This window comes from Cavia porcellus, unplaced genomic scaffold, assembly GCF_034190915.1.
Source record: "Cavia porcellus strain 051 isolate PalLab524CR breed Dunkin Hartley unplaced genomic scaffold, mCavPor4.1 scaffold_21, whole genome shotgun sequence".
Lineage (NCBI taxonomy): Eukaryota > Metazoa > Chordata > Mammalia > Rodentia > Caviidae > Cavia > Cavia porcellus.
Window position 1 is genome coordinate 60,112,225 of NW_026947504.1, and position 16,953 is coordinate 60,129,177.

At 32.3% G+C, this 16,953-nt stretch overlaps 1 protein-coding gene across 9 annotated transcripts in view; it reads right to left on the reverse strand.

The window, feature by feature from the left end:
* The window catches only part of Tsc22d1 (TSC22 domain family member 1), a 130,033-nt gene that overhangs the window by 100,196 nt on the left and 12,884 nt on the right, over positions 1 to 16,953 (reverse strand). Inside the window, exons 2-3 of one of the 9 annotated variants that reach the window (XR_001198699.2) lie at positions 4,598 to 4,767; positions 941 to 3,732 (exon numbers count right to left, since the gene is read on the reverse strand). The exons of 1 other annotated variant lie outside the window; for it this stretch is intronic. Coding sequence is in view for 4 of the 8 variants with exons in the window: in XM_063232750.1 (XP_063088820.1) it covers positions 4,520 to 4,754 (235 nt within the window). In the remaining 4 variants the exon portion in view is untranslated. Of the gene's footprint in view, positions 1 to 940; positions 4,768 to 5,954; positions 6,112 to 16,953 lie in introns of those variants that run through there. 7 more of the 9 variants (XR_001198698.2, XM_063232751.1, XM_063232752.1 and 4 more) reach the window with 7 other exon arrangements.

The following is a 16,953-nucleotide window of genomic DNA, read 5'->3' on the forward strand; positions in this document are numbered from 1 at the left end:
TGAAGTGTAGTATTTTAGTGCTCAGGGCTTAAGAAACATTAAATTAAATATAGATCATAGATCCTTTAAGAAAGCAACAGAAGCAGATGCCTTGTAATAACAAAGGCAATGTACATACAAAGAATACAGCACCTACATTTTTAAATGCACCCAAAGTTGAGCAAAGACATATTTGTGGTTTGTCTGTTTCTAATCTCTAGAAGTTTTAAGAGCAATTATTTTGATAATTCTACATCAGTCTAAAAATACAAGCTTATTTGTTTTCGTTTAATGTGTCATCAGACATTATGCTGAACATACTTTGAACACTTTTCTATCTATGCCATACCTTACCTCTTGAGCAGAGATCCCTTGATCATAATTTCTGAAAATTCCGATGCATACTTAAAAATAATCTAATTGCGTTAGATATAAATACACTAGTGGAGAAAAAAACTCCAGAGCAGCTATATATTTTTGAAACATGAATTTTTCATGTTTTAAGAGTAAAGTAATATGAAATCTTTTTAACAGAAAACAAAAATAACTGAGTTAAAATAAAGGAATTGCTTAGGATGTCTAAGTACTGACTGTTGCTCTACTGTTTCAATAAAGCAGAGAAAATTAAGATATGTGCATGTACATATTTAAATAAAGCTAAAAAAAAGTCAGTACTTTGCAGTCACCTTGCTTGTGACTTTTTAAAAAAGCTACCAGAGGGGCTGGGATTTAGCTCAGCGGCATAAGCGCCTGTCTTGCAAGCAGGCAGTTCGATCCCTGGTACCGATAAAAAATGAAAAAGACAAAAAAGAAAAAAAAAAAAGCTACCAGAACAGGAGAAGCATTGTTTTCATACTAAATAACTATAGTATAAAAATCTGTTTTGAGTGTTAATCTAATAAATGATGATGAAGCCGTAAGTTTATGTTCTTAAACCTCAAAGATACAAGTGTGAGCCAAGTTCAACATTCTATAATATTTTTATTTTGAAGGCTATTGGTGGTGTAGGAAAGAGTTCATGTTTAATAAAAATTACTCACTTAAAACTCTCAATTCACCATTACCATTGTAATGCTCTTCAAGGTTTTCATGTAGGATATTTTCCACCACCCCTCACCCTTTTGTATACACATAAGAAAGGTTTGTAAATTTTGTTGTATTCACACAAAATACAGCTTTCTACTGAAATATATTATCTGTAAACCATTTAACAGCTTTAACTCTAAAAATAAAATTCTGTCCACAGAATCTTTAACATCTTTTATAAACTTACCAGAGTAAGAAAAAAAATTTGACTTTCCCTCTTCTCCATTAGTTACCCCAAATCATGATTTCCTTTTATAAATTATCTTTTCTTAGACTAAGAACCCAACTATTTTCATTTTAATCTGTACATTGTCACTAATTAATTCAATTCTTATTCCTTATGTAGGACTCTATCTTAATATTTACTTTAAATTTTTAGAGTCCACTTCTTATATAACTTTTCTTCAAATTAAAAAAGAAATTCTCTTGCTTCTATCAAAAAAAAACTAAATTGTCCCAGTGGCTTTAAGTTTATGCAATCATATAGACAAAAATCATTAAAATTAAATTTTACCCTTTTTTGTACTGTATTGATAAGGTTAAAGCAAGAGACTCTAAAGTTAAGACTCCTTTTGCAGTTATTTGTTCAAGCAGAACATTCAAATATAAAACATTTTTCTCTTGGCAACAACAAGAATTGGGTAGTTCTCCAATCAGCATTATTTTCAAATGATTTTTTTGGGGGGGGCATAGAGATAGCATGCTATTTTGTAAGAGATTACATTTTAATCAACCTAGCCTTAAAATATTTGACCAATTACTCCTGATATTTACAGTATCAATTCAATTAATTATTAAAACTTTTTGCTAAAAAAAACACAGAATGGTATTCAGAAACTCTGAGAAAGACACAAAGTTAAAATACACTTCAATATTGTTGTAGTTTTCACTTGCTATCCTGAAACAGAAATAAGTCATTTATCAGTAAGTGCATTTTTTATGGAGAAAATATTTATTAGTTTTCAAATGATCACATAATACAAACATTACACATTTAGTCATTCTAGAAAAATTAGCTTATATTAATATTCATAAAATAAACACTGAAAAATATTGGGCTATATATTGTGACAAAATTATTTTTAAAAATCTGAAAGGAAAATGCATCAAAATAAAAGTTTAAACAAATCAATTCACATTAATATACAAAAAGTTTCACTTTCAAATAGTTTGCAGTGGCATGAGGTAAAGAGAAATGCACTTATATTTCTTTTGCACATTTTAATGAACAGCTAAATTTAATTAAAGTATAGGATTAAGATACTAAATCACTTCATCCTCAAAGCTTAATCAAAAAGCTAATAATGTTACAGGCCATAAAACGGTTTGTACTGAACCATAGTTCAAAAATTCAACTTCATTTCTAAGCAAATTTCACTTTCAATTCTCTCAGTCTTTCTGAAATCTTAATTTTTTTTGCTTAGTATATATGTGTTTGTAAACCAATTGTCTTATTAACAAAAACAACTCAAAAAAGTTTTAATCATTAATAGGAATTAAGAGCTCTCTGAGAAACGTTTAATTCCAACGGATCTTTTAAACTTAGTTTAAGTACAATATTTATGAAAATTTATTTATAATCAATGAGAAAAAAAAAGTTCTCATAGTAAACCAAAGAAAAATAAAGGGCAGGTTATATTTTACCAAATGTGGCTTCTGAAATCTTGGAATTTCTAAAACATGTTAGCTGTTTCCATATTAGTAACTCTAGAATTTCTCTTCAAATTTGTACAAAGTATCACAAACTGACAGCACCTAATTAGTTTTTTAAATTTCTTTAATAGCTTTGGACTGACCAATTAATAGATACCAAAGAAAAATACAAACATTCTGATAACTACTATTTATCATTAACTTACAGTTTGGGTAAACCTAGTATGCAACACTTACTCAAATCTACACACCTGTTCTAATGCTATGGATTGCCTTCGCTCTGTAAAACAACTGCTTTGTGTCAGTATCACTTAAATTTTAGTACGCTTTCCATGCAGACCAATACTGCAAGTTTAACATTTATTTTTTCATATAGAAGACAGATAAAATTACTTAAACTCAAAAGATGTCTCTTGTACCCTACAATCTTCATTAACTTTGACAAATATAGTAAGGTTCAAGAGCAGCAAAAGATGAGCTAAAGGAATATATCTTAAAAGTTTTAAATAAGTAAAAAAAAAAAAAAAAAAAAAAAAAATCACCCTTTAAATAATAGGTCCTTTCAGCATTTTATTTTTTAGATTTCCTATAGTACTTTTCAAAAAAGAGTTTGCCTACTACTTTATTAAGGTAATTTTCAGTCCCACAAATCTTTTAAGTGAAACAGATACAGAGAGCTGCTTTAAAAGAAAGGAGTCTCTCAAGCTTCCTCTATTTCAGTCTTCTGAATAGAAAGGAATGTTTTCATGGCCATGTAAAATTCCAATCTGAAAAGATTATTTCATTATTTGAGCCTTTCCATTTTCAGACCAAGAGTAAATCTTAAAAGTTTATAAATAACAAGATCGGGTGGCTGGCTCATCCTTGTGTCTTCTATACATATTGCATGGATCCATTCACCACTGCCTTCCAAACTGCAGATGCTGGCATGTGTGACAGATATCATCCATGAAGGCTCTGCTAGAAGAATTCCTTTTGCTGAAGAAGTATGATGTTTTACCAGTTGAAAGAAATCTGGGCAATTAGAGAACAATTAAACCGGTCTCCCAATATCAAGACACCTGGAGTCACAGAAGGAATCCACCAAGGAAAAATGAAAACTTGCCAAAGGCACCAAAGTTCACATCCTACCCATTGTAGATGATAAGAACTTCCTGGAATCAAATCCTACCCTTGGCATCAAAGACACTAAGAGAAAACTATCTTAATGCCATGGGAAAAATCTAGCAAAAGGCTATTTTGTCAAAATACTACTACTCTAGGGACTAGAAAACTTTTGGGTATATTAACATAGCTTCCAAGGGTATTATATCTTGAAACTTATACTCATTCATACTTATTTTATTAAAGAATGAAGCCTATATTTGACATAAAACCGTAACAATACTACTATTATTGCATATTCTAGAAGATCTAATATGAAAGCCTAGTATTTGAGGTAGGCAAAAGACCAAAAAGTTCTCACTAACAGGGTAGGATAAAACCTGGACATCTACTGTATAAATTAAAGAGATTCCAGATGTCCATCTTGGCAAAAGATGAAATACAGAAACTTTCAAATTACTAGAATATAAGAGCACTTAGAAGTCCACTATTACCATAAAGGCCAAAATACATAAATACTTCCTTTTAAAATTTCTGTGGACTACATAAGCATCCACCAAATCACGTGCCCCAAGTCATTCTTTACTTATCTGGAGAGGAAATTAAATAAAATTTAGGTTTCTCGAATGGGCACTTGTTAGCACTCACAGAAAAACAGATTGTGGCCCCACCTGGTTCTTATACGAACCCATGGAGTTTACCAATAGAATAAAATGGGCAATGGAAGGACACTCCAATCTAAAAATAAAACCAAGTAATAATGGAAAGCACCCACTTGTTTATTATCCTTTCCCTCTCTCTCCAGAAGCTGGATATTCTGTCTCCAAGGGTTCAGTGGAGAAAGTGGACCCCTGACGTCAAAAGCTCTCCGTGGTCTTGGCTGTATCTGTGGTTCTAGGATCACTCCTTGCACCTCTGGTAGGAGAGAAGCACTGAAATAGAGAGCTGAATATAGATTTAAGAAAAAATTCTTATTAAGAAATTACAATCTCTGGTCATTTGAGTTTGTAATGACTTATCCTCAAGACAAAAAGGAGCTAACTTTGGACATACTTTATCACCTTAATTCGAATTTCATAAGTCTGTCACCACAAATGATTAATTCCTCAGTAACTTATTAAGACGGGACTTGTATTGGTCTAAGCCATAACACATTCTGTGACAAACCACTCAACTTCAAGTGGAAGACCAAAGCAAAAACAAAAAACAAAACAAAACAAAAAAACTTTATGAGTTATGACTAGAAGGAAGACTATAGTTGTCTTAAAAGGACAGGGAAAAGGCACTCAGCCTCAGATAAAACCAAAAGAGTCCCAGTCAATTCTTCTGCCAAAGAGAAGAAGATGCATTGAAAAGTAGAAACAGGAATAATCAAGCATATTAACAGGGATATCACTAAACTTTCAGACTACCTCAGAAGCTGAATTATCAGTTTTCAAGGGTTCAATAATTTAAAGAATTAAACATACTACAGGCCAATATTATAGCAATACAAGGCTAATCCCACTTTTATCAGAGCAATGACTACTGTCATTGATATAGGCCTATTCTTCAAGCATTCATCTTTAAAACTGTGAGGGGAGAATAGTAGGTATAGGTAATCCAGATTCAAAATCTTTTTAAATGCATGATCATTTGCTCTGGGTCAAGATGGGCTAGGAATAACCATTAATGGCCACAATGTAGAAATTAAAGCTATAAGATATATCCAAATAATAGATGATGGTAAAGACATTGGAAAATAGCTTTATTATAGGAAAAAGTAAACAGAAAGAAGGAAGTTCAAAGCATATAGCATCAAGGAAAAGCTGAAAGGAGAATAAGATAAGTAGATATATATATATATTTAAAGTTACAGGGATCACAAGATAAATCTTAAAACTGTTGCCTCTGGAAAAAGGATCAATTATTCTTTGTGATCCAGAGTGATGTATCTGTACTAAATTTCAGATCTCATTCTAAATATAAAGGTGCTGCATAACCCTGCTCTGTGGAATTAAGTCACTAACAGTGGAATAGGGCAATCCCTCATATCCTATTTCTGGGACATGTTACATTTTGTGATAAATTTAGAAAAAATACTACCACAAATCTCCCACTCACACCAACTGGTTATTGCAAGTTTTCCTTACCTGTTACTGGAACGAGGATTTTGCTTTCTTGTTCTCTATCAATCAACCAACAAAGGTTATATCTCAGCACTAAGAAAGTAGCAACCAACCAAAGTTAGTGTTTTAATGCTTTGACTTCCTCTTGGCTCTGGCAGCCAGTCTGAGCATATATCCAAAGCTGAAAAGGAACGGTTATTCCATTACCCGACAACATTTACACTAAACTTTTTTAAAGCCTAAAGATGAAAAGAATGAGCTTAAGAACTGCTGCTTAAGAACATATCCCACACTCTGTACAAGTAAGAACTGATTACAGTTTGGCCTAACAAAAGACAATCTGTGAATTTGAAACATCAAATCTGTAATTTCCAAAAATTAAAGGAAAGAAATGAAAAAGGACATCTAAATGAGTTACGAAGGTGTAACTGCCATCTAGGCAAGTTATCAAACAAGCAACAATGGAAGTACTTCATGAGTCTAAGTAGAAGCTCTTTTTTTATTTAAAGTTTCCAACACATTTTAAGTTCTACAAAGCCTTTTAGTTTTAAGGAGACTGAATTTTTACATAGGTGGGTTAAAAAGTATTTTAGAGTATTATCTATCACACTGAGGAGATAAATAAGGGATGACAAGGAGAAAAGAGACAAATTAGGAAAAAGATTTGAATACTGAGTATCTTAAGAAATACCTTCTAATTAGATGGTTCCAAGAACCCAAAACCCCCAAAGAGATAAGCAAAGTACTCCACAATAATTCTTTAGGGATGGCTCTTTCACAGATAAAAAATGCTTAAAATTAGTGTATCAGAGCTACCTCACATACTTTTCTCTGTATCTATATGTTGCAAATACCTTCTACCACCGTGCTTTTTAAATTAGTAATCATCTTTCAGTCCTTTAAAATCTATTTTCTTGACAAACCACTTTTTCATCTACAGTATTTCAATATAAACCACAATAATTGCTTAAGACTTCCAAATTAATGCTTTCTATATAATACTTGTCTTCAATGATTAAGATAGTTAAAAATCTATGCATAAATTATAAACAAGTTATGATTTTCCCAACTTTTCAGTTTTATTCCAACTCTTGAATATCAGTAATAACTATCGGTGAGTGAAAATGGAAGCAAAAAGAAAAGCCCATTTTGAAAGTGAAAATATACACAGTAATTTTTTTTGAAGTTCACAAACCCACTTTACTTTGATGATAAAAAGAACCTCCAAGAAATACTATCTTGTACAGATTAATGCTGAACTAACTTTACAACTTCTCCATCAACATGAACTTTATATTACACAGCTCCAAAACCTTTGAGTTAGATATTACATGCTACAGAATATATATTAAAAAAAGATAACCACTTTAAAAAAAAATCCTTAAGTTAGATTACAGGGCATGTTAAGGGAAGAGTAGACTACAGAAATGACCCATTTATAAATGTCTCCCACATCATACCACTTTGGAATTGCGAATTCTTTGGCTTAATTAGCAAAACTTTAACGTACTCATTATTCAGAAAAGTATAAACAGATTTCTTTAGGTAGCATTCTGAGATCACTGCTTGGAATTAATAATTTTTCAAGAACCTGGATATGAAAATGTATCCTTTATACAGAAACTTTCAAAATGTGGTCATTATTCAAATAAGAAAAAGTGGCCTTTGTAAGATTAACGCAAGTGTAAGAATGATACAACAGGACCTTACCAAATTCTATTTTAATGAACAGCATCATTCCCTGTGGTATTTTAAAAGGAAAAAACTAAGTATTCTACTTTATGACTAATATTGTAACCACTGAAGAACACATTTCAAACCAAAGCTAACAAAGCAAAACAAAAATGCTGAGATGGTCTATTAATCTACCACAGTATCAATAAAATCATTTTAACATTTACAATAAATACAAATTTTTAAAAGTCTTACTGAACATCTAGTTACAATCGAATCAGAAACAAATCTAAGTATTAATACCACTGAGAACTTTTTCTTAGACAAAAGACTTTGCAATATTTGTTTCTAATGCTAAATTACTAAAGGACCACATATGACTTACTACCTTTTTCTAACATCAAAAGAAAAACGGAAGGCTACAGTTATGTTTACACAATCAAATGGAAGTAACCATTCTACAAAGACCATAATTTCAACTCACTTGGCTTTAAATCATCTAAAGTTAAACCTGCTAGTTTGTAAATGTGTGATTAATCAGAAAATATGACATTCTACATGAGTTTGAAGCATAACATCTTTTCCTTATCTTTATCACTCATCGGAAACAGTTCTAAGACATTTGTATAAAATTACTTCTTTCACAAATTCCTCTAAAGTGTTCCAAACAGTTCCATTTGGCAGTAAGAAGAAAAGTAAAGAATGCCTTTAACAAAAGCAATCTTTGTATCACCAGTCCCTAGAAAAGTGCTTGGCACAGAGTAGACAATTCATTAAATATTTCACTATATATTTTGGAGATCATCATTTATGTGATTAATTTTTCAATATGGTCAGCAGAAGATATAATCCTGAGATAGTATGATGAAAGTCAAATCATAACAGCTATCATAGCTGTTCTAGTTTCTTTCTAGAGACTTAAAGTGACTATCCAAAAGTATTACTGAGATTCAAATTATCGCACTAGATTTAAAAGTCAAGTTTTGTTAAAAGATAAGCAATAGATAAGTAAGCCAAATGTGTCTTCATGGTCTACTAAGGTAAACAATGAAGTAGAATGAAAAAGAATTCATCATAGAAGGTGTTTTTCAAGCAGTTAAACCACTACATAAGATAAAAGCAGTGACTAAAAATATATCTCTATAAACTGTCAACTGCAAAAATGGATAAAAATGTAACCTCAGAGTCAAGGCCAAGCACAAAAATGCTTTAAATTGCCTGATTCTTCTGAATGAAAAAACTTTATCTCACAAAAAGAAATAGTGAAAGAAGTTTATTTCTTTTAATTTATTGAAAATATAAATTCAAAGTCTTTACTTCTAGGACTACCAACAGATCACCCACAGAATGTCCACCTCCCGCTTCGTATGCTACAGCTTACTGAAAGCAATTTTAAGAAAATCTCTAATTTATTCTGGCAATACAGTATTTCTTTCATAAGTAGCCTATTAAATACATTTCACCTCTATAATACCTTTGCCTGTTTATTTCTCTGGTAGGAAATATCTGGCTTTGTTCTTATGATGGTCAGGAAATTCTAAAGTACATATAGATCATATTAAATGAAAGAATTTGTATTTCTAATTCTTTTCTTATGTCAGGACCTTGGATGGTGCTACATTCATAAGCTGACTTTTAAAAAAAGTGAGTATAAAAGACTAGCAAGAAATACATTTATTATGTTTTATGAATTAGACTACTTTCGCATTTAAAATCTTTATCTATTTGTGACCAAGTGGCATACTACTTAATAAAACAAAAAGATGCTAAAGAATTAAATTTGAAAATCTCTGAGCAAGCAAAAATCATCAACGGATGCTAAAATTAAAGGGTAAAAGTACATGAGAAACAGATTCAGTCTCTCTCTTTATAAGATGCTTATTAGTTACAAAGAAACAATAGTAATCTCATAGTTCAGAAAAACGATATGCAACTTAAACAAGTGATAAAGATGACAATACCAGCTAAGGGATAAATCAACAGTATGTACCTGTTGATATAAAGCACTGATAAGGACAAACCACCATTTGTGTGGTATTCTGCCCCAAGTACACATTCTCAAACTGATTGTGAGAGCATATGAATAAATACAGATTGGGAGCCAATCTAACTAGTTAGTACCCTTCAAAAATGTCAAGGTTATGAAAGGCAATGAAGTAACTGGCCTCAAATGCAAGAGACATGACAACTTAGTACAACAGGAGATCCTGGATTAACAATGGATCAGAAAAAAAGTATTTGGAAGACAATGTCAAAAATTTTTAAAAATTACAGAAAGAGACCAGGGATATAGCTCAGCAACGTGCTCAGTTACTTGAATTACTATGTATATACAGACAAAACCAAAAGAAGGTCACTACCTACCTCATCTCAATTTCAGTATTAAAAAATTACCAATACAAATGACATTAGCACTCAACATGTGGAGGAAGAACAAGCTATTTTCCAATTGGTGCTTTATCAGTGAAGTAGGGTATAAAAAACAGCTTACCTGTTTACAAAAAATCTTTTAGTCTGTGTTGCAATTGTGTAGCAATTGAGCCTGAGATGACCAAGAAGAAAGTCATGTCGTAGCACACATAAGGCTGAGACATGACATCCTAAACCTTAGGGTCAACACCAGCAAACAATCAGAAATTAAGAAAACCCATGTTTATCAATTACTTATCAGGTAGTTGATTTTTACAAAATGACCCTACAAGTCAGAGAATTTAAGACTCCAACTTGATATCCCAAGTTTAAATCCTGGGACTTAATCCAAAAAATTTAATGCTATTGTCCTAACTATTCATAGCTTTCATGATGTTTTATACTGTCCAAACATTTTGGGAGCAAAATTGTGACAGTCACAATTTGTGGTTAAAGAAGAAAAATATTACCTAAAAGAAAGCAGTGAAAAGGTATGAAGAACAAAGAAAATCACCAATTTAAGAAATATGATTTAATATTCGATGAAGTTTAGTTCCACTGTAATGGCTATCAGCAAAACTTTGCAAAAGCCACATCTTAAGTCCTAGGAGTGCCAATAATAGCAGACTTCATCCTTAGCAGGTCAGAAATCATATGGGAAATGCCTTCATTAAGAAATGAAGCTAATGTATATTCCTTCACACGTTTAAGTCACAGATTACATATTCAAAAGCAATACTCACTATGGTAACTTTAAATAGGAAAAAGATGTATTTCCATCATTCCTTCAAAACGCAGCTAGTACTCTAAAGACTTCCCATAATTACATGGTGACCCATTAGACATTTCCAAAAGAGCCCAAATACTCCTTCCAGAATTTATAAGCACAACTTCAGAAACATGTCCAATGACTGTCTTTTTCACTCTTCAATAAACCTGTATAGTCTCCAAGACTTTAATGTTTCTCCTCAGAATGTGACTTCCCCTTTTGTATTTGAATTCTATTTCTTAATTTAGCATACATAGAAAATGGATAAACTAGACCAGAAGGTTTAACAGCTCCTCTGCTTGTAACATATATCAACATTTAACTCTCTAACATCAGAAACACAAAATGTGAAGTTTATAAAGTGTTCTATATAGATAACTACTGGTGCACAGAACAAACCAGTTAGTTTCTCTATCTTTCAATGCTTATGATGTTAACTAGCTCCTTCCAACCTATTTATGGATTTCCCTTAGGAATCTGCTGCCACATATATCCCTAACAACTGCAAGCTATTTGGAAAGACAGGGCTAATTAAATGAGCCCTCAAATATGTCAGTGCTGTACTTCTCAAACATGTTCCTAAATGTGTGCCAGATGTCCAGTTGGTACACTCACATAACCACCGTTATACATTTATTTCTAATATAAATTACAAATTTACAGAAAACACAGTGAAGCCTGCCATTATTTAACTATATGACTGAAGACATTTCTCATACATAAAATGAAACAAATTAACATTTTCCTATAGGTATTGTAGAGAACACCGGTTCTAACAGATCAGTAATAACTATTATATGAAAAAAATTAGGAGTCCTCAAAATATAATACTTTTCTGCAGAATTTCTCCATCTTACTAAAACTAAAATACAGTGTCAACCTCAAATATGCAAACAAAAAGCAATCCTCAGAATTTTAGGGCTTTAGGAATCTATTATTTTTCCATTTGAATATTATTATAAAAACACTAGTTTGGAAACCTTATATTCATTTTCAAAATCCTGTTCAATGCATCTTTGAAACCTAAAAACCAGATACTGACTCACTGATCTTATTAAAAACAAATGATTAATCTCATCCATTCTAAGGAGATACCTTGCAGTCTCACATGGGTCTGAACGTGAAACAGGTGATCTCCACGGTTTTATGCCCACCTAAAACACTCTAGAATAAAAGTCTGAAAAATCACTTGATTCAGATATAATGGATCTATTTTGGAGATTAGTAAACTGCTATATGAGACTGTATTTCTTCAAAGTACTCTTCACTCCCAGTAAGAACAAAGCACTTCTCAAATAGTGTATTCCTAGTAGCATGGAATTCAGCAGAAGAATGAATCCCTAATGTCTCTACTGTGTGTAATAAATTCATTTTTTCTTTTACATAACACATCTGAAATGGTGGTACTAGATGATTACCTGTCTCTAGCCACTCAATATAAAAATTCTCTTAAGGAACCCCAGGTAAAAAAAGTTGTACATAAAACGTCACAAAGACAGAAAGAACCATTGGTTTAGAAGACTACAGTAGATAGAAAACGTCCAAATATATACATATGCTTCCCATTTTAATTTACAGTGATTAACAAAGGAATGGTTCTTATTTGGCACCATGAGAGCAGGCAGCCGCCTTTACAGAGCTACCAAATGAGCCAGATGCATTCCACATTTCATCTCTTGAATCCTCCCAAACAGTGCAAGGGTAGCTATAACCCCCACATAACAGGTCAGGAAACTGGGATTAGAAAGGTTAACCCGTTTACAAAGACCATACTATGAACAGGTAAAGAAACCAGATCAGATACCAAGTTAGATACTAAGGCTAATACTCATTAAACTCTACCTCACTATGCTCAATACTCATTATTTTACAGCTTTGCTACACAAACTAATTTGAACAGAAAAGCTATCAAGCACACCATATACAGATTTACAATTGAGGGCTGAAACTGTAACTCAGTGGTAGATGCTTGCCTAGCACCTGTCAGGCCTAGACTGGATCCCTACTACAGCCAAAAAAACCTAACAATTGAGCATGATATAACTTATTTTGGGTAACAGAAGACCTATCAAGATCTTACAGTACTTCTTCAGGGTAACAGGTGAAACACTGAAGATTAACGCCATTTCTTTGAATCCTTAGTACTTCTGCTAAGCATTAGGTACATAACAACCATTCAACAAATTATTTCTGAAATAGAGATATCATCACAAAATCAGGAAAAAACAGAAGTATTGTAAAAACCCTGGACTAACAACTGCTTGAACTATCTTGGGTTACTTTACTAAAATACTTTGCATGGCTACATTCACAGATGTAGGCAAGAGAGCAGTGCCCAATGATGGTGCAATGTACCGGCTGTGTAGTAAGTTATCATTTATCACTAGACCCACTTCTTTTCCCCTTATGCCATTTTCCCTGTTCAATGGTCATCTACTCCTTTTCTGTTTCTCTCATTCTTTCTCCCCTACTCAAGTACTAAGACTCAGACTACTGGTACTAAAAACATTTAGATCTCATGGTAATAAACACAAACAACAGACAACTTGGTTTTGTTAGGCCAATACGTCCACTTGTTAACAGCTGCTTTTACACAATTAGATCAACTTGTAATAAGATTATAGATCCTCTTGTGCTAAAAATCTGAGTATATCTAGAAAGATAACTAAAATTCTGAATAGAGAAAAAATCCTAAAATGGGTCTTAGCATGTCCATCTTTAAAAGCAAACAGTTAAAACACTCTCTTTTCTGTAGCTGTCTACATGTACTGAATAGAATTATCAATTTTAGGCTAACAAAAGCACAACCAATCAGTACCATGTCCAAAAATGTAGTCATCCATATAAGTAGGAAAATTATTGGCTTTCAGCAGTTTTGGGCTATTTCTTATTAGTGGAAGTGAAAATTATAAACCATGCAAATAAGATACATATAACCATAATAATAAATCTCTTAAGATAAATCTACAATTCAAAAAACTCACATCACTCTTTCAATAGTGTCAATGTTTATAAATTAGGAAAAGAGTAATGAAAATGAAGGAAAGTAGCTCTACTATAAAGACTCTCAACACTGTCTTGCCTGATGTAAGTTTATGCTTTATCATGTCTGCATCTGTTGATAAACCAGAATGCTGGATTTAATCAAATAACCTTTTCTCTGGAAGGTATCTTGGATTTTTAGTCTTCAGACTCATTAATGTGATAAAATTCACTTATTGCCTAATGTACCATTTGAATATTTCTAAAAATAATCCATGCTCTGTTAAGAGTGTTACTCTCATAATATACTACGAGATGTAATTGTTGATGTTTTGAAATTGTTTTGGTATGTTTTAATAAATGTGGAAGAAAACTCAACTAACAAAACTAATGTAATTGTTTTTGACAAAAAGATAAATTTTACTTCCAGGATAATATGCAAATAAGGTAAATCCTATTTTTTAAATTAAACATTTAAACCATTAAATACTTGCTTGCTCCAATAATATATTATGCAAATATACTGTCAACTCAAAACTGAAGATGTGATTCAGACTATGCTATTATAATTCAACTGAAGTGAGGTTTTTGTTTTTAAAGGCATTTTAATGAAATCTGAACAAATTAAGCTTAAAGAAATATGCTAAATATTAATAGTTTATGGTAAAAATTCACTGGAGGCTATTCATCTGATGTACTGAAATGTTCAGGTTATGAAACTGAGTCTCTGTACTTATTTCTCTGAAACTAGATTCTATTGAAGAAAATTTTCCAAAGTTAAAGTTTATTCTTTGGCAATCAATTCAAAAATTTTGACAATTTAGGATAGAAACAAGCTAAGAAAATAACAAATACAAGATTGAAGGAGTCATTATTAGAAATATCACCAAACAACTGTAAAATATAGGCCTAAGGTTGTTCAAACCCATGAAAAAAAAGCGGCAGAAGTTTCTTCATTCACTAATGTAAAACACCAATTCCAAAATATTAGTCCACTTGGATTTCTTTTCTTACTAAACATATTTGGAACACATCTGTTTCAGATTAGATATAAATAAACATTAAGTTGAGTACCTTTGGACTTTTACAACAAAGTTGTGGAAAATAAATTTTGAGGGAAATCATACTTTTAAACTGTTTGATTCACCTTCCCAAAATGAGAAACAAAACATTACTTTGAAAGAAGATAGAGAAGTGAATATAGATGCTTTTATAAACTGAATAATCTGTTTTAAGAAAGGAGCCTGTGCTGACTCATTTTACAATGAAAATCATTATCCCCTTCATTTATTTTTTGTTAATGAAAGAGACATAATTTTCTATCTTTCCTGCTTCCCACTCCAATCCAAACTATGTATTCCTTTTATTACTTAACTTCCTTGAACACCATCAGGAAACTCTACTGAGGACCAATCACTCCAGAGTCAACTCACAGTCATTTCCTAACACTTTCTAGCTGGTAATAACAAACTTACTCTAATAAATTCTACTATGCTTTACTGCTAGTCAGATGTTTATTTCTCATTTTTATTAACATTCTCTGATCTGAAACATTATCCTTCACCCTATAACTTCTGAAGAGGCAGTTCAGTTAACACTACTATCTGGACCTATCAAAAGTAACTTCTGTATTATGTGATCCCATTATGGCCCATGAAACATGAGAGAATTCACTTAACCTCTCTGAGCTTTTCTTTCATATATAAACCAAAAGTTAAATGAAACCTCCAGGTTTCCCAGTTTAAATTTCCAATTATTTTATTTTATATTTTGCATGAACCGTCACTTAGCCATTTATGCTATCATTCCATTTCCCCGCATACATATCTTACACATCCTGAGAAGGAAAGAACCATGTTTGACTACACTTTTGCTTATACCAATATTAGATACAATGGTTTGTACCTACAGGTAAGTACTTCATAAACATAACCCTTTGATAGGTAGATTAGCTAGAGAGAGCATTTCACAGAATTTACAGTGTAATGTATCTATAAAGGCTTCAATCTCAGTACTATCAAAACACTTGTGTATCTTATGACAACAGGATGGCAAAGTATTGGCTCTGATTCTATGTCTATCCTGAATGTCTGTGTGATTCCCTCTGCTATGTATCTGAATTCACCTATTTGACACACATTCCAGACATACTACTGCATATGTCGGTAAACTAGACACACAAGGTCACTGTACCCATGAAATTTACATTATCAAATATAAAAAGCATGAGCATCACCCCTATCCAAATTCCAAGATCGCCACCAGACTGTTTTTTGAGGAACTAACTTAAGAAAGACCTGCATGCTACAGTTTGAATAAGATCTGTCCCCTCTGAAACTAATGTTGAAATATGCAACTGCCATTGCAGTGATGGTGGGAAGCAGGTCCTTTCTGAAGTACTTAGAGGTTTAAAAGGGATTAATGCATCTCTTAGGACTGGGCTATAATGAGTATGAGCTAGAATAATGCGAAGTTAGCCTTCCTGTTCTTTGCCTCTTTCCCTCGTATCTGCTTGGCCTTCTGCTTTTCAACTTGCATTCAAGTAGAAACAGGTCTACACTACACACAGCTGCTAATCTTGGATCTCCCAGCCACCAGAGCCAAAATAAACCTCTTCTCTCCATAAATTAACCAGTCTCAGGTATTCTATTATAGTAACAGGAAATAGACTAAGCCATTTCTGTTCCTATTACTTTCTGGTGCACTTAAATTGACCTAAGGAAGCAAATAGAACATCTTAGCTTGATCATATGCTACAAAGGGAATACAGCAAAGCCATTATTAGTACAAACTTTTAAACTGTACTGCCTAGATTTAAATCCTATTTCTTACTTAATAGCTATGTGACCTTGAGTAAGACATTAATCTGTCTGTTCTTAATTTTCTCATATCTAAAATAGGGATAATAACGGTACTTATAATTAATAAGGATACTGAGAATTAAATCCATTAATATACGTAACATACTTAGAACACATAAGAATATAAGTACTTTGATTTTCAACTACTCCAACTTATCACTACCACTAAAAAAGCTAAAACATATAACACATAGTAGGTAGGTGACACTCATTTATAGACTAAATAGATGAACCTGAATGTCTGTTCCTTCTTCTGTAAAACCTGAATGGGATCTCATCAACTTAAGAATGCTGGTATTCAATTCCAAAAAATTCATAACAAAGTAGT